The 19,250-nt window shown below is 39.5% G+C and overlaps 1 protein-coding gene across 1 annotated transcript; it reads right to left on the bottom strand.

Moving 5' to 3' along the window:
• Positions 1-232: 232 nt before the first annotated feature.
• On the bottom strand, positions 233-18,659 carry abcg4b (ATP-binding cassette, sub-family G (WHITE), member 4b). Its single transcript, XM_065281146.1, has 15 exons — positions 18,532-18,659; positions 8,218-8,458; positions 5,849-5,966; positions 5,604-5,736; positions 5,419-5,469; positions 5,190-5,335; positions 4,913-5,036; positions 4,721-4,835; positions 4,508-4,650; positions 3,770-3,868; positions 2,990-3,158; positions 2,797-2,897; positions 1,860-2,018; positions 1,623-1,741; positions 233-1,531 (listed from the first exon to the last, which is right to left on the bottom strand). Exons 2-15 carry the CDS (start codon positions 8,456-8,458, stop codon positions 1,306-1,308), a joined length of 1,944 nt encoding a protein of 647 aa, XP_065137218.1. The 5' UTR covers positions 18,532-18,659; the 3' UTR covers positions 233-1,305.
• Positions 18,660-19,250: the final 591 nt, after the last annotated feature.

Here is a 19,250-nt window from a genome sequence, read left to right as displayed (position 1 = left end):
TGTTTTTAAAGCGTTATATAATGGGCACAATATAGTTTCAGATAGGGTTTACATCTCTTTACAAAATAAATGAGAAACTGAGATTAAAGCGAATTCTTGTAGTTTAGAGGCGGTTTGTTCAGGAAATAGTAGTACTGGTTAAAATATGTCTGAAGTGATACACATAAATCAGGATCATAATCTTTGAGGGGTCCATTTTATTTTTTTTAAACATTTAAATTTGGCAGTTTAACAAAAGCAATACGTTGCTCATTTATATATATATATATATATATATATTTTAAAAGTCTATTACATAGACTGTAGCACCAGGTAGTAACATACAATCTTTAGTTTTAAAGGTGCAGTGTGTAATTTTTAGAAAGATCTCTTGACAGAAATGCAAAATAATATACAAATCTATATTATCAGTGGTGTATAAAGACCTTTCATAATGAACCGTTGTGTTTATTACCTTAGAATGAGACGTTTTATCTACATATACCAAGGGTCCCCTTACATGGAAGTCGCCATTTTGTGCCGCCATGTTTTTTACAGAAGCCCTTAATGGACAAACTTTTTGTCTCCGATGACATGTTTGTCCAGTGGCGGCTACCGTAGCTTTTCTATGTGATTAAAAAATAAGAGGTGAGCAGTGGACTGAGCTATTGGTTGCAATTCACCAGCACTTCACCACTAGATGCAGCTAAAATTTACACAGTGCACCTTTAAAGATAAATACTAAATAAAAAGAAAATAATGAAAAGAAGGTTTATAACAAGAATTCTATAACAAAGGCATAAAACATCTACAAAAATTATTGATAGTATAGTGTTTGGGTTTATCACACAGGCACTGTGGATTAGGAGCAGATTTGTAAACATCCTTTGAGGTGGAGCTCACCTCAGCTATTATGTCCTTTCTAAAATGTTAACTTTAAATCTTTTAATGCAAAACTTTCAATGCAAAAAAATGACCTTAGTGTGAGCTTGAGTTGAAAATAAGAAAGCCTTGAACTGAGAGAGTGATTTCCATATTTAAATGCAACATTTGAATTTACCATAGCAATCCTGGCTGTTTGACACTAAAATGTCAAGATCTGTAAGTTTATTAATGTGACATTGAAAACATATTTTTTTAGTCTCTAAGAAGTGTCTTTTTAAAATTCTGTATACATTTTACAGTATCAGATTCAGCCACAGCCAGAGACAGATGTGTACACCACCACAACCTGCAAACAAAACAGGAGTGGTAACATCCTGAGAAGTGACATTGAAGTCTGAAAATTAGCCACAGGAGCTGGAGACTATGCAAGGTCGATAAATATTATCTTTCACACTTTATTTTGTACCGAAGAACTATGTAGGTGGCGAGTCGCAGGATAACGAAGAAAATTCCCAGTACAATGAAGTCCATGTACAGCTTGGCGTCTTCTACATCCAACAACTGCAGAACCTCTTCAGGTCTCTGAAACTTGCAAACCCTCCCTGGACATTCAAGCTCGGTTCGGTTCATTCCATAAATGGACAAAATGACACCCTCAAACCCATACCTAGCATAAACACAATCAAACAGTCATGTTAATCCAAAATGCCATATTTAATGTAAACACTGGTATGTAGTTAAAGGTATAAAGAGCTTACCGAACATAGGACACATAAGAACTCCACTGCAAGTAGTCAGGAATGGTGTCAAAGTTCACAAAGTAGCCTGAGAAGAGCAGAACTGGAATGGCGGTTACTGGACCAACAAACGTGGCCACCTGTGAAGAAGATGGATAAAATGTCTGATATCAAAAGGGCAAGCGATACTAAGAAGAATGAGGAAAAAATGCCCCAAAAGGCAGAATGCTCAAATTTTCTTAGTTACACAGAAGGTACCTGAAGGGAGGTGGAGGCAGCACCAACTAAAAGCCCAAGAGACTGGGCTACGAAAGCTGTGCATATTGATAAGGCCAAAAAGAGCAAATAGCGGCTTGCTTCTGGGGGCTGCTCCGTCATCCAGTACACAATACTGCAGTATATAAGCGGACAAATTACCTAAGGAGGAGTGGACAAACATTAGACAGATAACCACAAATTTAGGTGTTAAAGGGACACTCCACTTTTTAACCACTTTTTTTTCCAGCTCCCCTAGAGTTAAATTGCGTTTACAGTTTTGGAATCCATTCAGCCGATCTACGGGTCTGGCAATACCACTTTTAGCATAGCTTAGCATAATTTATTGAATCTGATTAGATCATTAGAATTGCGCTAAAAAATGACCAGAGTTTCAATATTTTTTCTATTTAAGACTTGATATAGAAGCAATGATATTACGCAGAGCCCGAAAATAGACCCCAGCTATTGAAAATTACCAAGCGGACTATTTTCGGCCGCTGCGTAATATCATTGCACCTGGTGCACCCATGGTACGGCAGCAAAGTCCTTCGCTGCATCCCAAACCGCCTACTTCCATACTATATAGTATGTAAAAAGCACTACTTCGACTACTATATAGTATGGAAGTAGGCGGTTTGGGACGCATTGATTTTTATGCTGGAATGAGAGTATAGTTCCTAGCCATATCGGCCCAGAAAATCACAACTTTTAATTTTTCAGATTTAATGGATTATGCTAAGCTATGCTAAAAGTGATACCGCCAGACTCGAGAGCATCTGAATGGATTCCAAAACGCTAAAACTCAGTTGTTTAACTTCAGTTAAAGTCCATGTAAATACCATTGAATGCCAGTGCAGTTAAATACATCTTCTGTGTCACCTTTGCAGTGTATATACAGTACAGCTTATATACAGCTGGCACTTCAGCAGGCACCCACCTGAAATGGTATGTCAGCCATTGTCTTAGCCAAATAATAAGCCTTCAGACTGTACCAGTAGTTTAAGTGCTCTCTGAGAAATACAGCCATCTCCAAAGGAACTGAAATTAAGAAAAAAATAAGTCATATGTGAAACTACTTTCACTTCCCTTGAACTTTTGATTTCTTCTTTAATGTCCTCTTACAAACTTACATGTGAGAACAGTGGGCATTAAGGCTCCAAACATGATAAAGAGCATTGAGAAGAAGAGGAAACCAGTGTTGTTGAAGACTTTACTGGCATCATTGCCAATGTTAAGGTACAACAGGCCTATCAGTACTCCAATAAAAATGTGTGACATTAGCCGCAGATGTGTCAAAACCTATTACAAAAGGCAAAAAGCATTATTAGCTAGTTACAAAACGGTCTGATACTTTGAAGAAGTCTGAGAAATCTTAAAGGTGCAATTTGGGATTTTTAGAAGGATCTCTTGACAGAAATGCAATATAATGTACATAACTATATAATCAGCTGTGTAAAGACCTTACATAATGAACTGTATTGTTTATATCAGCTTAAAATGAGTCATTTTTATCTACATACACCACGGGTCTCCTTACATGGAAGTTGCCGCCATGTTTTTACAACAGTAGCCCTAAACGGACAAACTGTTTTACAGAAAATTTTTACGTTTTCTCAGATAACAACATGTTTGTTGTGACAGCTACCATAGCTTCTCTTTGCATTTCGAAATTTAAGGTTGGTTGCAAATTTGCAATTTCACGGCTAGATGCTGATAAAAAACCCACACTGGACCTTTAAGCAACCTTCAACTAAATATTATATGAGCTGATTGTAACTTAAACTTTTAAAGACTAAACATTACATATACAAGATAAAATGTAATTTGTAAATGGTCCAAATGATGATTTTAATTTTAAAAGAATAAAGTGAGGAGGTATCTTATGAAGTATTTAGTTCAACAGCACATACCTGATCTCTGCAGATTGTAATAAATGTTCGTTTAAAGAGAATGCAGAACTGAGTCAAAGAGCTTGTTGCAAATGTATGGCTCTCAACATGTCCTGTGTCCTGTAAACACATGAAACAAAGCAAAATGGCTCATGTAGCTCATTGGTAGAGCATGGCTTTAGGAGCACAAAAGGTTTTGAGTTCGATACCAGGCGACACATATTGATATAAAATGTATAGCCAGCCTTGTAATGCGCTTTGGAAAAAGGCGACTGCCAAATGCATAAATCATCTCTCTGCCAATCAATTGCTTTCAAACACTTAGTAGTTATATCAGACCGCTGTGTTCTTGTGCAGAACATTTTTCTATGTTTTGTCTAGCACAGTGGTTCACAAACTTTTTATTTTGCAACCCACTCAAATAGGTATAATCTATTCCAGGACCCATCGACATTTTTTAAATTGTAAAAATTTGAAAAAATACACATTTTAGCTCTTTTATAATTGAGTCATTTTTATTTTTCTTGTCATTTTATTAAAAATATGACAAAAAAAAGAAGTTTAAATAAAATATCAAAATAATTGATAGTATTCCATATCAAGATTATTGTCATTGCAAGTCATTAATTGTAACACAACAGCAAAGCGAATTTGCAGGATCCACCTTATCCCACTGTGCAACCCACAGTTTTAAAACCCCTGGTCTAGCACACACACCGTGATCACAATGTTATTTCCCAAAAGACTACAATCACTCACTTTGACACATTTTGCAGCACATGGGTTTAAGGTGTTTTTGTCAGTACAGTAGCTCTTTTCTTCCAAGGCACACATGCCACCCTGGACAGCTTCAAACAGCACAGGATTCAAATCTCCGTACTCCCCTGACGCTAACTCTATGACTAAACATAAGACATTTTGTTACAAACATTATTTGTCTGTGTATATGTGGCACACCAATTATCAACTTACTGAAATCTGCAGGGTTGTGGTATGTAGGGCAGTGAAGACCCAGTGCACTCAAGTAAGGGATGAGGAATGAGACGCTTCCCTTGTATATACACTGACCCTGACTCAAAATGTACAGCTTTGAAGAAGATGTAAAGGATTAGATAATGACACTTAAATGTGTTTGGAAGTCCAACAACAGATTTGCAGATGTACCTTATCAAACATCTCAAAGAGTTTGGCACTGGGCTGGTGGATGGTGCAAATGATGGTCCGTCCGCCTTGTGCCAGAGACTTCATCAGTGTAACTACTTGGAAACAGGAGGCACTATCCAAACCACTGTAGTAACACATTTTTTTTTAAATTAACAGCTTCAAATAGGAGAATGCATTAATGATAATATGACTGATATAGAGGTTCTTTAAAATTTCCTAATTTAATTTATATTCAAGGATTAAAAGGATACTTTGTAAATACCGAACACATCTTTACCTGGTTGGTTCATCGAAGAACATGACTGGCGGGTTGTTTACTAGCTCAAGGGCGATAGCCAACCTTTTACACTGCCCTCCAGAGAGAGAGATTGTGCGTGTATGGACACACTCACGTAATCCCAGTGCTGTAAGAATTTCTTTTATCTACACATACACAAGGTAAAGGTGAATTCTGAAAGGGAAACATGTCGGTGGCAATAACGAAAGATATGATGAGCTGAACCTACCAACTCTTTCTTCACCTCTGAGCTTTCACTAAGCTTCAGGTTGGCAGACACCTAAACATACGTATATCAGTTTATTTTGCTATAGATGTCACTGCACACCACAGGAGTTTAATACATTTTTACTTATATGTGAGTTTTTCTGTATTTGTGTTAGCGTTTTTGAATCAAACCAGCAGTAAACTCACCATCATAGCTTCTTGTACAGTGAGATGAGGTAGCAATTTGTCCTCTTGCATAATGTAACAGGACATCTTACGAAAGGTTCGGAGGTCTCTGAGCTTTCCATTTACCAGGATCTCTCCCATCATGCCCGTTTCTCTTTATTGCACATGGCAAAAAGCCGAGAAAGGATGATGATTCATTAGGCTTTCAGAATTTCGGTAACACAACTTGACATAAATATTCACTTTTGCACCCATAGTACCCATACCTGTACCCTGCAAGGATGTTCATCAAAGTGGACTTGCCAGCCCCAGATGGTCCCATAATCCCAATCAGCTCCCCACTGCAGAACTTCCCCGATAGACATTTGAGCAAAGCCGTAAAACCTGCAAGGACACAAAATATATGTCAAGCGGCATATTGTTCTCATCAGGAACAAACGTCTACTTCCAGTTAATCCCTTTAAATAAGAAGTATGCTTTAATCCATAACCCCATGACTGTACTACATATTTTCTCTAATGCTAAGAAATGTGAGAAACCGAATGATAAAGGTCCAAAACATTTGAGTACAGTGGCTAACTTAAAGTCCACCAAGCAGGTGGATTTCGCCCACAGGGTAGGACCCAAAAGGTTTTGACATTTTTAAAGGGTGATTTAAATGCAATCTCAATGCAGTCCCAGGAGTGTCAAATGACAGACTTATTTCAAAGATCCAAGGCACCCTAATTAGCAGCGTATTAGCCCAAAAGCCATGTTCTTACAGTACAAACAGGAAAGCCACTGCTAATTTACAAGCACTTCTGACATCACAAGGGCAGCCAAATTTCAATGACCTATTTTTTCACATGCTTGCAGAGAATGGTTTACCAAAACTAAGTTACTGGGTTGATCTGTTTCACATTTTTTAGATTGACAGAAGCACTGGGGACCCAATTATAGCACTTAAACATGGAAAAAGTCAGATTTTTATGATATGTCCCCTTTAAACCATACATTTCGATTTAACATTTATGAAGGTTTTTCATAACTATATCCATCATTGGTTGTCTTATTGCTTTAGGGCAGTGGTTCCCAAACTTTTTCAGCGTGTGGCCCCCCTTTTGTACGGTGCATTCCTTCGCGGCCCCCCAAAGAAAATTTGTGACAACAAACTGTTCTAAAACTCAACATTTTAATAAAAAACATTAAATTATACAAAAAAGTAGTGCTTTTGGTTAGTAGCCTTATATTTTTATGTTTAATTACACAGAATTCATGATAAATTAATGTATTTCATAAATGTCATAAAACTGGGGCCCCCCGGCACCATCTCGCGGCCCCCAGTTTGAAAACCACTGCTTTAGGGCACATTAAGTGCATATTTATCACTTTTACACTTATGGCATTAACAAACGCATATGAAGTGGTAATCAAGAATAAGGGTTCATGTACTTTATCACAAAGATTAAGGTACATGCAGACATACAGTAATAAATGTTATATTTAGCAAACAAATAAATAGATGAGGGCATATAAAGGCTCAAGCACCATTGCATCTATGAATCACTGTTACGTCAGTGGTAATTTCTGCCAGAAAAATGTTGCTCTTCTAAGTGATGCCAACCAAAAATAGCACAGCGTTCTTGTTGCAAAAACAAATACACTGTTGGTTTATAAAAGCTTTAAAATAGCATCACCTTTCACACTGATGCCTTATTACCAATAACTCAATAAACCAATAAAACAGCTGCTATCAATGGATCAGTTCTTGCCCCACGTGACTTGACAATATATGACTCAGCTCCTTTAAAACAAAGGCCACCAGCATTTATGATATTACCTGCAAATCAATAGATATTAATGTCCGATAGGAAAGCAGAAGAGGCTCTAATGTGATTTTAATCTTTTCTAGACGCCAGGATAATAAAATATAACTGCAGGGCCAACCGTATTCACTTTGTACATCAACGAAACATCTAAACAGGCATTTTACTTCTTACAAAATGTTTTAATTTCCTGTTTGCTGTTTTAAAGCAGTTTAGGTCACAGACACAAGTAGTTTATCATTACAGCAGTATCTTATAGGGGCGGTTTCCCGGACAGGGATTAGACTAGTCCTAGACTTAAACACTTTTAAGAGCTCTCTACACTGAAAAGAACTTGCACTTACATATCTTAAAATACATCAGTGCCCTTTGTTTTACCTCAAAATGCACACAGGTAATGTTTTTAGTAAGGCATGTTTGTTAAAACTAGTTATATTTCCTAATTAAACTAAGGCCTAGTCCTGGATTAAGCTAATCCTGATCCGGGAAACCACCCCATTATAAATAAACATGTTTTTTCTGAAAACTTTTTATGTGTTATTTAATTTTCTTATGTCAGTCTGTGCACAGTTAGGGACTACCAAACATTTCTACACCATTTGTTGCGCATTTTCTCATGAGTTCTTGTCTCCTAACAGAACAACAAATATAAAATAAGAAGAAATCCACCTTATTGTTGTCTAATGATGATGTCAATGTCTTATGAGGAAGATATGTGTCATGAAGAATGACGTCAAGTTTATGAAGATGGTCATCACAAGTCACCAAAGGGGGGTTTTGATATATTTGGGGTTACACAATCATGTATAAAACAAATATGAGCTTCTGACCTTGTTTCTTCCACCATGGTCCCTCCCTGATGGAGTAAGAGAGGTCTCTAAACTCCAGGTCCACAGTACTACGTTTGGGGAGGTGTGAGAACCGCTGTGCCTCTTTAATGTGGTTCTCCACCTTCTTCAGATGAGTTAGCAATGGAGCTTCCTGTGGCTGAGTTCCTCCATTACACAGGTTATCCTCCATAGCAATACTTACTGATCCAGGATCAGACATCTTATCTGCCATGCCTAACATCTGAAGGTTAAATATACAGTACAGTAAGTTGTATGAAATATATACAGTACAGTATATTAAATCTACACTGTCAGAAATAAAGGTACAAAACTGTACCTTTTCTGTCAGTGGGGCTGTACCCTAAGTTTCTGTTTGGTACCTTTACATGAATAAAAAACAGAATACAATTTTGGGTAGATTACCGTACATTTAGGTCCTACATTGTTGGAAAAAAGTCCAAATATGTACCCTAGCTGTCAGTGGGGCAGCACCCTTTAAAAAGGTAATTGTATGGTCCATTAGGTACAGATATGTAAACATTTACCAATATGTACCTTTGAAATACTAATATATATATTTTTGAGGTATTAATAAGCTCTCTTTGGTCCCAGTATGTACCTCTGAGGTACAAAAATGAAATCCTTAGGTGCAAAGCTGGACTTTTTGAAAGGGTGAAAGAAAAGGTACAGTTTTGTATCTTTATTTCTGACAGTGTAGTTTTTTGTTTTGGATGTGTAAAGCTTATACTGTATGAATGAATACATTGCTACCACTTATGGTTCTACATAGGTGCTATATAGCCAGTAAACAATTTTAGTGCTATTTAGCACCATTTGTATAGAGTTTAGGCTCAATGATCTCAAATAAAAGATTAAATCTGAGTAAAATCTGAACCATTTTGGTCATAACACCAGCCATAAAGATCATCTGAATTCACTGTTGCAAAAGATATGTACAGTTCATCCTGATCCATGTTCACTGTAAAAAACTACATTTTTACCATTAATTTCACGTTGGATGCTAGTTAAGTAAAATATGCCAGTACCAAACAGAGTTAAACATTATCATCAAACAGTAAAGCCGCACACATTTAAAATCTCCAAGGGGAGAATCTTTCCATACTGATCTCTTGAATGCAAACGTTTTACTTTTCTGCTAATCCAATAGAGCTCCCTACTTAGTCAAATTGATCTTTTCTAGAATTTTGAGCTATTGTTAAAGGCTGGTGTTTGGTTTCCTCCGAGAGGCCACATTGTGCTGACACACTGAATTGACCGGTAAAAAGTAAGTCCCTGGAGTCCGAGCGAAATCAGAGAGTAAAACATGAAAAGCCAGGTCAGAGACAGACATCATTGACTCGGTTCCCCCGAGAACAAAGTCTAGGAGGGGATCACTCTTCAATTCACATGAGATTGTGCCTTTTGGAGATCTGTACAATGGATTATTTTGTTGGAATGTAGTGTAACCAGTGAAACATAATCAGTTGTTACCTGTCCCTGTATATTTGGTGTAAAACTGTCCTTATATTAGATATACAATTGGTACATCCATACACAACAAACACAATCATAACACACAGGCCCACAGGTCAGCAATTCAATCTAGTGACATTTGAGACATTTATAAATATACACAACAGATTATGATATATTTTGCATATATTTTTTTGTTATTAATGAAACAGCCAGCATAAAGAGAATCAATAAATTTGGGGTTGAGGTCTTTATGCCATGTTTGTAGGCTAATCCTAATGGTTTTATCTCACTACCATGTGTAGTGTGGTCCTTTTATGGGGCCTTTTATTTTAAAATATACCTTTTTCTAAAGCATAAAAACCGTAGCCCCTTTAAAAGGTAGGCCCCAGTGAGTGCATTGCCCCTTTAAATGGATTGCCCCTTTAAGAGGAAGTGTCCCGATTAGCGTGAGCAAATGAACAAACGCTTCAGATTCCGTACTCTTATAAAGTGTCTGAGCCGCTGTGAGGAATGGTTGCTGCTTGATTGCCTGTTTGTTTCATCGTCAGAGTTCTTCCTAATAAGGTGAGCAATCGATGTTGTTTTCTTTTGTGTTCAGGTAGAAAGAAGTATTGTTTTATGGGGCTTTTCTCTTCCATAGGCTGTGTTTATCCTTCATGTGCAAGTGTTGTGGATTTAATAAGAGGTAAGGGAGGATAATTTTCCCCGTGTGGTATTTGGTTGCTATCCTGCTTTTTAATCTGTAATAGTTTGGTTTTAGGGTGATCAGATTTGCTCTTTGGCAGCTGGACTGTGGATGTGCTGTTTGTTTGCCATTTGAGTATGGTATTGTGCAGGCCTGGTTAAACGGAGGGGTTCGTAGGGTTTTATTTAATAAATAATGCTAAACGTGTGTTTTTAGTAATATTATGTGATTATGCAGTTCTAATGTTTTATTTTGTTTTATTTTTTTTAGGAACTGCATTTGGTCACTGCTGTCCTTCTTTACCCTTTATTTTTGGGTTTTGTGATTTAATGTTTGTTTGGTTTTCTTTATTTAAGGCCTCCATCACGTTGTATGGATGCTGTGTTTACGTTAGCTGATTGTTAAAAAGACTATAGGGGGACTGTTTGCAGAGATTTTACTGTGTGATAACCAACTGATTTTGTGTATTTGTTCCTTTCCAGTGGATCATCTGGGAGCACTGGTTGGATTGTGGGTGTTGGTCCTTTGATGGTGGAATCTGTGCTACGATTTACACTGCATGCTGTGTGAATTTTGTGAATTTACGGTGTGCGGCACTTTGCGTGTGTGTGTGTGTGTGTGCGTGCGTGTGCGTGTGTGTGTTGATGTGTTTTTCTTTACAGGCACTATTTTGGGTGAACCTTTTGGGGTTAAAGTGGGCCTGCACCCGTGGCTCGTCAGTCTTCCTTTGTATCCATTGGAATGTCTGGTGTTAATTGGTAATTGTAACAGTTGGTATCCTTTTAATGATTCATGTTGCAGTCTTAAATAAAATAAGGTACTAATAATAAAGGTTTATATTTTAACTGATTTTGGATGTGTTGAGGAGGTTAATAAAATTCAACACTAAAATAAGAAATCTGTCTCTGTTCCTTTTTATTTGGTACACACTGAACCTGTTTAATTTAAATTGGTATTTCCCATGGGTAGATCCCAGGGTGGCGTAGTCGAGGAATAAGTACATATTAGGGTCTTTTGAGCCCCTCACGCTACAATCTGGCGTAGTCGGCAGGATGTGTATAAACAGAGACATTTTTCTTTTTTTTGTCCCCCTGTAGTTCTTTTTTGGTTGTTGTGTTTTTCTTTTCTTTTTTTGTTTAGAAGGACAGCGGTGTATCAAACTTCGCTATTCAACAAGCATCGTAAGAGGCTTTTGGTGGACACGATTTTCTGGTCTTCATTAAGATGGACAACGAGCTGCAGGAGCTTCGAGACTTGGTGATCCAATTAAGAGCAGAAAATGAGAGACTTGTACGTGAACGGACTGAGGTGACATTAGTACCTTCATCAGGGGCCTCTGGTTCTAACAACCCTGGTTCACATAATAATGTTACCCCAACAACGGGGGCTGAACGTCTTTTATATGTGCCACGAGAGAGAAAATGTCCCTTGTTCCGTGGTAATGTAGGGCTCAATATTGTTGAATGGATTGAAGAGGTACGTGCAAGTATTCGGGCTCGACATTTAGCCCCAATAGATCAAGCTTATTTTATTTATGATCATTTGGAGGGAGAAGCTAAAAATGAAATAAGGTATAGATCTAAGGAAGAGCGGGAAGATCCTGAAAAGATTTTGTCCATTTTGCAAGAACTATATGGTTGTTCTCAATCTTATGTTGCCTTACAGGAGGACTTTTTCTCTAGGAAGCAGCTAGAGGGAGAGTCCTTACAAGAGTATTCACATGCCCTGTTTAGTTTAATGGAAAGAGTGGTTAAGTGTGCACCTAATGGACTGCCTAATTCTGCTGTTTTACTTAGAGATCAGTTTGTTGAACATGTTAATGATCCTAATCTTCGCAGGACTTTGAAGCAGACGGTCCGAGCGAAACCAGGTTGCACACTACTTGATGTAAGGGCTGAAGCAATTCGATGGGAACGGGAAGGTAGACCTATTATTGATAGGGCTAGGAGTCATTCTGTTCCATCCATTTGTGCCATACAGACTTTTAAGGATAATAGTGGACAGCAGCAGCCCTCTATCCAGATATCTGAATTAGCAGAATTGAAAGAGATAATGCTGAAACAACAGCAACAGCTTAATGAACTTTCTGAACGTTTTATGTCTTTGCAGCAACCCCGTACACACACTTCATTGTCACGTAATGCCCCAATAATATGTAGACGTTGTCAGCAGCCGGGCCATTTCGCTAGTAGTTGTGATAATGAGCGTGTTTTGCAGGCTCGGCACCATCAGCCTCGTGTGCAGCCTCGCCCGCCACAGAATGTGGCTCCCAATCAGCCGACGGAAAACTAACACCCTCTGTTTTGCAGAGCCACAGAGCAGAAGGGGATATTACTGGCTCAAGGTTGCCCAGTCCTGTAAGTAATGAGACTGTTTCTCAATTAGTTGGTATGTGTCCATCAATTACTGTGACAATGGGGGGAGTGCAAGTAAAATGTCTTTTAGACACTGGGTCGATGGTTTCTACCATTTCTGATACCTATTTTTTTCAGCATTTTTCACAAGTTCCTCATGCATGTCAGTGGTTACAGCTTAAGGCCGCTAACGGTCTTGACATTCCTTACATTGGGTATGTGGAGCTTGATGTTCAAGTACTGGATAGGGTTATTCCTAAGCGTGGCATCCTGGTGGTGCGAGGCTCTCAAACCTCTACATCCACAACTTCCGTGCCTGGTGTGTTGGGCATGAATATTATAAGGGAATGTTACACTGAGTTATTTGGGCATTACGGTCCAGATTTATTTGCCCTCCCACAAGTCACGCAGGCTCCTGATGTTTTGCAACAAGCCCTTCAGTTATGCCATCAAACTCAGCCTGAGCGTACTGGGTGTTTGGCTAGGGTTAGGGGTAGATATGCTATGTCTGTCCCTGCTGAGTCTGTGAGGTTTATTGCAGTTACATGCTCCCAGCAGGTGTTTTCCTTAGCTAATACTGCACTTTTTGAGCCGTCTTCTGGATGTACTTCTCTTCCGTCAGGTCTAGTACTTTATCCAGCTGTAGTCAAGGTTTGTAGGGGTACAGCCTATGTCCCCATAGTGAATGTTAATAGAACTGCTGTAAAGCTTCGTCCCCGATGCCCATTAGGGATGTTACATCAAGCTCAAATTGTCAGTTTACCGGCAGGGATTTCAGAAGTATACACTGAATCCCATGATCTAGAGGTAGCTAGGGTAAATTCCCACGTAGGTCAGGTGGACCCCATGTATGAGATTATAAAATCTGTAGATCTGCAGGCGTTGTCTGCGTTAGATCAGCTGAAGGTGAGAGACTTGTTGAGTAAATATGCTTCTGTATTTTCAGCACATGAGGGTGACCTGGGATGTACAAATCTTATAATGCATGAAATTCCCTTAGTCGATGATGTGCCTGTTCGGCAGAGGTACAGACGTATACCTCCATCTGATTATGATACTGTTAAGGCCCATATAAACCAGCTTTTAGAGGCCCAGGTGATTCGGGAGAGCTGCAGTCCTTATGCATCCCCTATAGTTCTTGTTAAAAAGAAAGACGGAAGCCTGCGGATGTGTGTGGACTATAGACAGCTAAACAGTAAGACTCGTCGAGATGCCTTTCCATTACCACGCATTGAAGAATCCCTGGATGCACTTTCTGGAGCTAAATGGTTCTCTACCTTGGATTTGGCCAGTGGATACAACCAGGTGCCCGTGGCTGAAAAGGATAAGGGGAAGACTGCATTCTGCACGCCATTTGGACTTTTTGAATTCAATCGTATGCCCTTTGGCCTCTGCAATGCACCTAGCACATTCCAGAGACTTATGGAACGGCTTTTCGGTGCACAACATTTTCAGTCTTTACTGTTGTACCTGGATGACGTTATTGTGTTTTCGTCTACCGTAGATCAGCACCTTGTCCGGTTGGAGTCTGTGCTGTCTAGACTACAGAAGGAGGGACTAAAAGTTAAGCTGGAAAAATGCTGCTTCTTTCAAACAGAAGTGAAGTATCTTGGCCATGTGATCACTGAAGAGGGTGTTTCCACCGACCCTGAAAAGGTAGCGGCTGTGTCAACTTGGGGCCATCCCACCACAGTGTCCGAGTTGAGATCATTCCTTGGATTCGCCAGTTATTATAGACGTTTTGTGGAGGGTTTCTCCAAATTAGCTGCACCATTGCATCATCTGGTTGCTACGCTTACTGGCAAACACCATAGGGCGAGTGCAAGGCACCCAATAGGAACTGCATGGACTAAGGAGTGTGAAGAGAGTTTTAATAACTTAAAAGTCTCCCTGACCACTGCCCCAGTGTTGGCTTATGCTGACTTTTCCCTGCCTTTTATTTTGGAGATTGATGCCAGTCATAGTGGCTTGGGAGCTGTGCTGTCTCAAGATCAGGATGGACGAGTAAGGCCAGTTGCCTATGCCAGCAGAGCTTTATCCCCCTCTGAAAGAAATATGTCCAATTACAGCTCTATGAAGCTTGAGTTTTTGGCCTTGAAGTGGGCGATGACAGAAAAGTTTCGCGAGTATCTTTTGGGACATAAGTGTGTTGTGTGGACTGACAACAATCCACTCAGTTATTTGAATACATCAAAATTGGGAGCGACTGAACAGAGGTGGGCAGCCCAGTTATCTGACTTTGATTTTACAATTCGTTACCGCTCAGGAAGAACAAATGTTAATGCAGACTCTCTTTCAAGGCAACCTCATTCTGTTGACATCTCATCAGGGTTAGACCCTCTTCTTCCAGGGACTCCTCTTCCAGAAAGTTTGCAGTTACATCCTGACTTAATACCTACTTTGGTAACTCAACTGGCAATTTCTGTGCTCCCAAGTCATGACATTAATCACTTGATCACTCTTCAGCAACAGGATCCAGTTATAGGCCCTTTTCTTAATTTTTGGCATCAGAAAAGAAGCCCTGATCGGTTGGAACGGAAAAGACTTTCTAGGTCTGTTCAAGAACTGGTACGGCAGTGGGATCGTTTGTTTGATCAAGAGGGGCTCCTGTATCGCAGATTCCACCGGCCCGATGGTGGTGAAGAACAATACCAGTTGATCCTACCTGAAGCCTTGAGGGAAGAAGTATTGCAGCAGTTGCATCAGGGTCACGGGCACCAGGGCATCGAGAGGACAACGGAGTTGGTGCGGCAGAGGTGCTATTGGCCAGGGATGTATGAACATATAAAACAGTGGTGCCAGCGCTGTCAGCGATGTGCTATGGCAAAACCCCTTCCATCCATAACTCGTACTCCAATGGGGCATCTGTTGGCCTCTAGACCAAATCAGATCTTAGCCATAGATTTCACCCTTCTCGATCGCTCAAGGGATGGAAGAGAGCATGTCTTAATTATGACTGATGTCTTCTCTAAGTTTACCCAGGCAGTTTCTACTAGAGATCAACGGGCCCCTACAGTGGCAAGAGTACTTGTTCAAGAGTGGTTCTATAAGTTTGGGGTGCCTGCTCGTATCCACTCCGACCAAGGTCGAAATTTTGAAAGTGCTCTAATTCAGCAGTTGTGTGAACTCTATGGAATCCAGAAGACCCGCACTTCTCCTTATCATCCCCAAGGAAATGGACAGTGCGAACGATTTAATAGGACGTTGCATGGCCTTCTGAGAACTCTTCAGCCAGATCAGAAGCATGATTGGCCCCTTTATCTCCCCCAGATGATTTTTTCATATAACACCACTATTCATCAATCTACAGGGGAGTCCCCTTATTTTTTAATGTTTGGTCAAGAACCTCACTTACCTGTTGACTTTCTTTTGGGTAGAGTTAAGGAGCCAGTAACAGGATCTGTGAGTGAGTGGGTGCAAGAGCATCGCCAACGTCTGCAAATAGCTTTTGATACAGCTAAGGAACGGCTGAAAGCTGCTGCAGTCCTTCGGAAGGAGCGTCATGACCAGCAGGTGACTTCTGGGGGTTTCAAGGAAGGTGAGCTGGTCTATCTTCGAGCTAATGATATTCGAGGAAGAGCAAAAATCCAAGATGTTTGGGGGCCTACAGTTTATAGAATAATTAAAGCCCCCAAGGATGGTGGGGCTGTCTATTCCATCTTGCCCCTTCATGGAAGTGGTAATGTCAAACATGTGCATTGTGTCCATCTTCGAGCTGCACCTGTTAACTTGCCACCTGCATCCCCGGTTCCATCAATAGATACTGGTTCATCAGTAGGAGATGAAGAGCTGGAGGGAGATTGGTGGATTGCTCCTCAGACTGTAGAAGAGGCCCCAATTTTGGATCTTGTGGAACGTACCTTGAGTCAAGAAGTGGGTGTCCCAGTCGTTGATGATGTAAATCACACGGACGAAAGTTTGGACTCTGTTCCTAGTACTAGTGGATTTCAACCCAGACGAAGTACCAGAGAGACTGCAGGAAGACATTCCAACCCCCATCATTTGCCAGTAGCTATAAGTAGAGTTGATAGGGCTGCAGCCTCTCAAGTCCCTGGGTCTAGTAATATGACATTGGCTGTTTTTAGGCCATGGGTTTAGTTTTTCTCTTATCGTCGGGGCGCCGATAACAAAAGGGGGGTAGATTGTAGTGTGGTCCTTTTATGGGGCCTTTTATTTTAAAATATACCTTTTTCTAAAGCATAAAAACCGTAGCCCCTTTAAAAGGTAGGCCCCAGTGAGTGCATTGCCCCTTTAAATGGATTGCCCCTTTAAGAGGAAGTGTCCCGATTAGCGTGAGCAAATGAACAAACGCTTCAGATTCCGTACTCTTATAAAGTGTCTGAGCCGCTGTGAGGAATGGTTGCTGCTTGATTGCCTGTTTGTTTCATCGTCAGAGTTCTTCCTAATAAGGTGAGCAATCGATGTTGTTTTCTTTTGTGTTCAGGTAGAAAGAAGTATTGTTTTATGGGGCTTTTCTCTTCCATAGGCTGTGTTTATCCTTCATGTGCAAGTGTTGTGGATTTAATAAGAGGTAAGGGAGGATAATTTTCCCCGTGTGGTATTTGGTTGCTATCCTGCTTTTTAATCTGTAATAGTTTGGTTTTAGGGTGATCAGATTTGCTCTTTGGCAGCTGGACTGTGGATGTGCTGTTTGTTTGCCATTTGAGTATGGTATTGTGCAGGCCTGGTTAAACGGAGGGGTTCGTAGGGTTTTATTTAATAAATAATGCTAAACGTGTGTTTTTAGTAATATTATGTGATTATGCAGTTCTAATGTTTTATTTTGTTTTATTTTTTTTAGGAACTGCATTTGGTCACTGCTGTCCTTCTTTACCCTTTATTTTTGGGTTTTGTGATTTAATGTTTGTTTGGTTTTCTTTATTTAAGGCCTCCATCACGTTGTATGGATGCTGTGTTTACGTTAGCTGATTGTTAAAAAGACTATAGGGGGACTGTTTGCAGAGATTTTACTGTGTGATAACCAACTGATTTTGTGTATTTGTTCCTTTCCAGTGGATCATCTGGGAGCACTGGTTGGATTGTGGGTGTTGGTCCTTTGATGGTGGAATCTGTGCTACGATTTACACTGCATGCTGTGTGAATTTTGTGAATTTACGGTGTGCGGCACTTTGCGTGTGTGTGTGTGTGTGTGCGTGCGTGTGCGTGTGTGTGTTGATGTGTTTTTCTTTACAGGCACTATTTTGGGTGAACCTTTTGGGGTTAAAGTGGGCCTGCACCCGTGGCTCGTCAGTCTTCCTTTGTATCCATTGGAATGTCTGGTGTTAATTGGTAATTGTAACAGTTGGTATCCTTTTAATGATTCATGTTGCAGTCTTAAATAAAATAAGGTACTAATAATAAAGGTTTATATTTTAACTGATTTTGGATGTGTTGAGGAGGTTAATAAAATTCAACACTAAAATAAGAAATCTGTCTCTGTTCCTTTTTATTTGGTACACACTGAACCTGTTTAATTTAAATTGGTATTTCCCATGGGTAGATCCCAGGGTGGCGTAGTCGAGGAATAAGTACATATTAGGGTCTTTTGAGCCCCTCACGCTACACATGCACATGCAGAGAATATGCATAAATATGTGTTTTAAATATTTCTGCCATCACTTGAGGTTTTAAAATTATAAACCACATTTAAAACTATTACCCTATTGAAACAATGTGAAAGATAGGGGTACTCTGCTCTGACAGACCTGCTTTCTGCTGTAATAAAAAATCTGAAAAACAAATCACTTACCCAAGCTCAGTCTCGAGAGGAAATATATTCGCTAAACGTGTTTACTGTACCTTTATTTCTCTTTATCGGCTCCGCCCAGTGAAACCAGTTCACAATATCCCAGTAAGACTATACAGAACTGCGACAGTTAATCCCATACAGTACAGTACAGCAATGAATGCACGCGTGTGCTCGCGCGCTACGCTGTGATGGAGAGGCGTCACCTCAAAGCTCAAACCCATATTCTTATCCCTTATATTTACGCGCAATGAAAATAAGTACCAGGTTCAGGTTTTTTTGGGGTTATGAAGGTCTTTTTTTAAGTACTGTGCTTTCTATACGCATATGTAATTGTTTATTGCACTCTTTTATAAGGTTGTTCTATTTGACATAAGAACGTTTTTCCTCTGTTTATGAGTCCAACTTTGGAAAATTGACGTCATCGACCTTTAAAAAATATATTATGAATGATGAATGATTTATTTCAGACTGACTGACAGTCAGTAGTATATTATAATATTTACTGTAGTAAACTCTATTACATTGTAATATGTGTTATATTACACTACAGTATAATATATATCATATAGTACATTATAGTATTGTGTAGTTTTCACAATAGTAAATGGACTGTATCTGTACTGCAGTAAATATTTTAGTATACTTTAAGAAAAGTTTTATTACAGTTTTCTATAATAAATACTATAATATACTACTGTATTTTTCATGTCGGATGTGCAAAACCTACAGAGTCAATCCCCATAAAAATGGCTTTGCCAATCAAAAACAA

Source organism: Paramisgurnus dabryanus, chromosome 8 (assembly GCF_030506205.2).
Source record: "Paramisgurnus dabryanus chromosome 8, PD_genome_1.1, whole genome shotgun sequence".
In the NCBI taxonomy this organism is placed as follows: Eukaryota; Metazoa; Chordata; class Actinopteri; order Cypriniformes; family Cobitidae; genus Paramisgurnus; species Paramisgurnus dabryanus.
This window is presented reverse-complemented; position numbering and strand designations above follow the sequence as displayed.

Excerpts from the sequence above, each read along its gene's own strand:
- abcg4b (XM_065281146.1), bottom strand. The coding sequence starts at position 8,458 with ATGTTAGGCATGGCAGATAAGATGTCTGATCCTGGATCAGTAAGTATT. Across the intron at positions 5,336-5,418 it reads CAGAGGTGAAGAAAGAGTTG|ATAAAAGAAATTCTTACAGC; the intron begins GTAGGTTCAGCT and ends GTGTATGTGTAG. Across the intron at positions 3,159-3,769 it reads TTACAATCTGCAGAGATCAG|GTTTTGACACATCTGCGGCT; the intron begins GTATGTGCTGTT and ends CTTTTGTAATAG.